At 26.2% G+C, this 1273-nt stretch overlaps 1 protein-coding gene across 1 annotated transcript; it reads right to left on the bottom strand.

Moving 5' to 3' along the window:
- On the bottom strand, nucleotides 1-945 carry PGO_003545 (variable surface protein; the record flags this gene model as incomplete). Its single annotated transcript, XM_028691330.1, has 2 exons — nucleotides 1-789; nucleotides 934-945. Coding segments are annotated over 2 exons (801 nt in total), but the record flags the coding sequence as incomplete, so codon positions are not given.
- Between the last annotated feature and the right edge of the window lie 328 nt (nucleotides 946-1273).

The following is a 1273-nucleotide window of genomic DNA, read 5'->3' as shown; positions in this document are numbered from 1 at the left end:
ACTCTGATTAATTGAGCTATATTGACTAGGCGAATAGTAATCATATGTATATGGATCATAAGAATACCAATATTGATATTTAGATTGTTGTTCAGCGTCATATTTGGCCACGAGTTCATCCCAAGATGATTTATCCACTTGTCCATATCTATCAATTATTTCCATTTCCTTTTCTAAATTCTTCAAAAGTTTTTTGGGGTCATATCTTTTATCACATTTAAAATAATTCTTACATTTAGTCTCTACTTCACCATTGGCAAGGTAACAGCACAAATGACGGTCTCTACGGTCCTTATAGTGTGGTAAAATCTCTTGAACATAATTATAGTACATTTGACATGTTTTCTTACTTAAACCTTTGCAGCTAATACTGTCAAAATTTATAAAATAATCGTGTAAATCCTTTTCAATTTTAACATATTCAGCATTACGAGAGGCATAACATTTATTTGGTGTTTTATTGTATTTATCATAGTTAAAAGTATTTATTACGTCAAAAAGATAATTCGAAAGATCATAATTACTAAAAAACCTATCTTTATTACTAAACTTTCTCCTAACAGTATCACTGAACCAATGTTGAAAATAAGCACATTCTTCATTACGAGCTTTATCATCAGTAATACGTGGTAATTCTTTTAAAATTTCTACTGCTTGTTTACAAAATTTTTCAGCTTCCTCATTATCAAAGTAGAGATCATTACAAGGGTTGTTCTCTTCATTAGTTATTGTCTTCCTATTGAACGTTTCATATTTTTTGTATGCAGGAAAGTCTTTTAATTTTTGTTCCTAATATAAATCAGAAAGCGAGTATTACATTAATAATCATGCTATTTACTTTATGAAAGGGTTTTTTATTTATCTTATAAACTCTTAAATATAATTTTGAAGTAATAATCTGCTGCTAAGACATTTAGTAGTATGAAAATTTACCCATTCCACCATGATTTCATAAAACTAATATTATATTTCTATGTGCATTAAACAATTCGATATATTAAAAATTTATACAATAAATCATATAATAATACAGGTACAACGCATAATAAGAATATATTTATACAATTCCATTTCTTCAGTTCTAAAATTTAAATAATTTTATATTTTGTAAAAAAAATCATATAGATGTTTAAGAATACTTTATAATAACAAAATGTTTGTCACAACGAGTTCTTTATATTTAAGAAGAAAGATAATTTGAAATCGCAAATATTATATCTTAAAGTGTAAAATTCACTTTATCGCTAGCAGAGCAATTAATTTACAGAATTCA

Source organism: Plasmodium gonderi (genome assembly GCF_002157705.1).
Source record: "Plasmodium gonderi DNA, contig: Pgo-contig_467, whole genome shotgun sequence".
Taxonomy (NCBI): Eukaryota; Apicomplexa; class Aconoidasida; order Haemosporida; family Plasmodiidae; genus Plasmodium; species Plasmodium gonderi.
The sequence above is the reverse complement of the archived record's forward strand: the minus strand, read 5'-3'. Positions and strand labels throughout refer to the sequence as shown.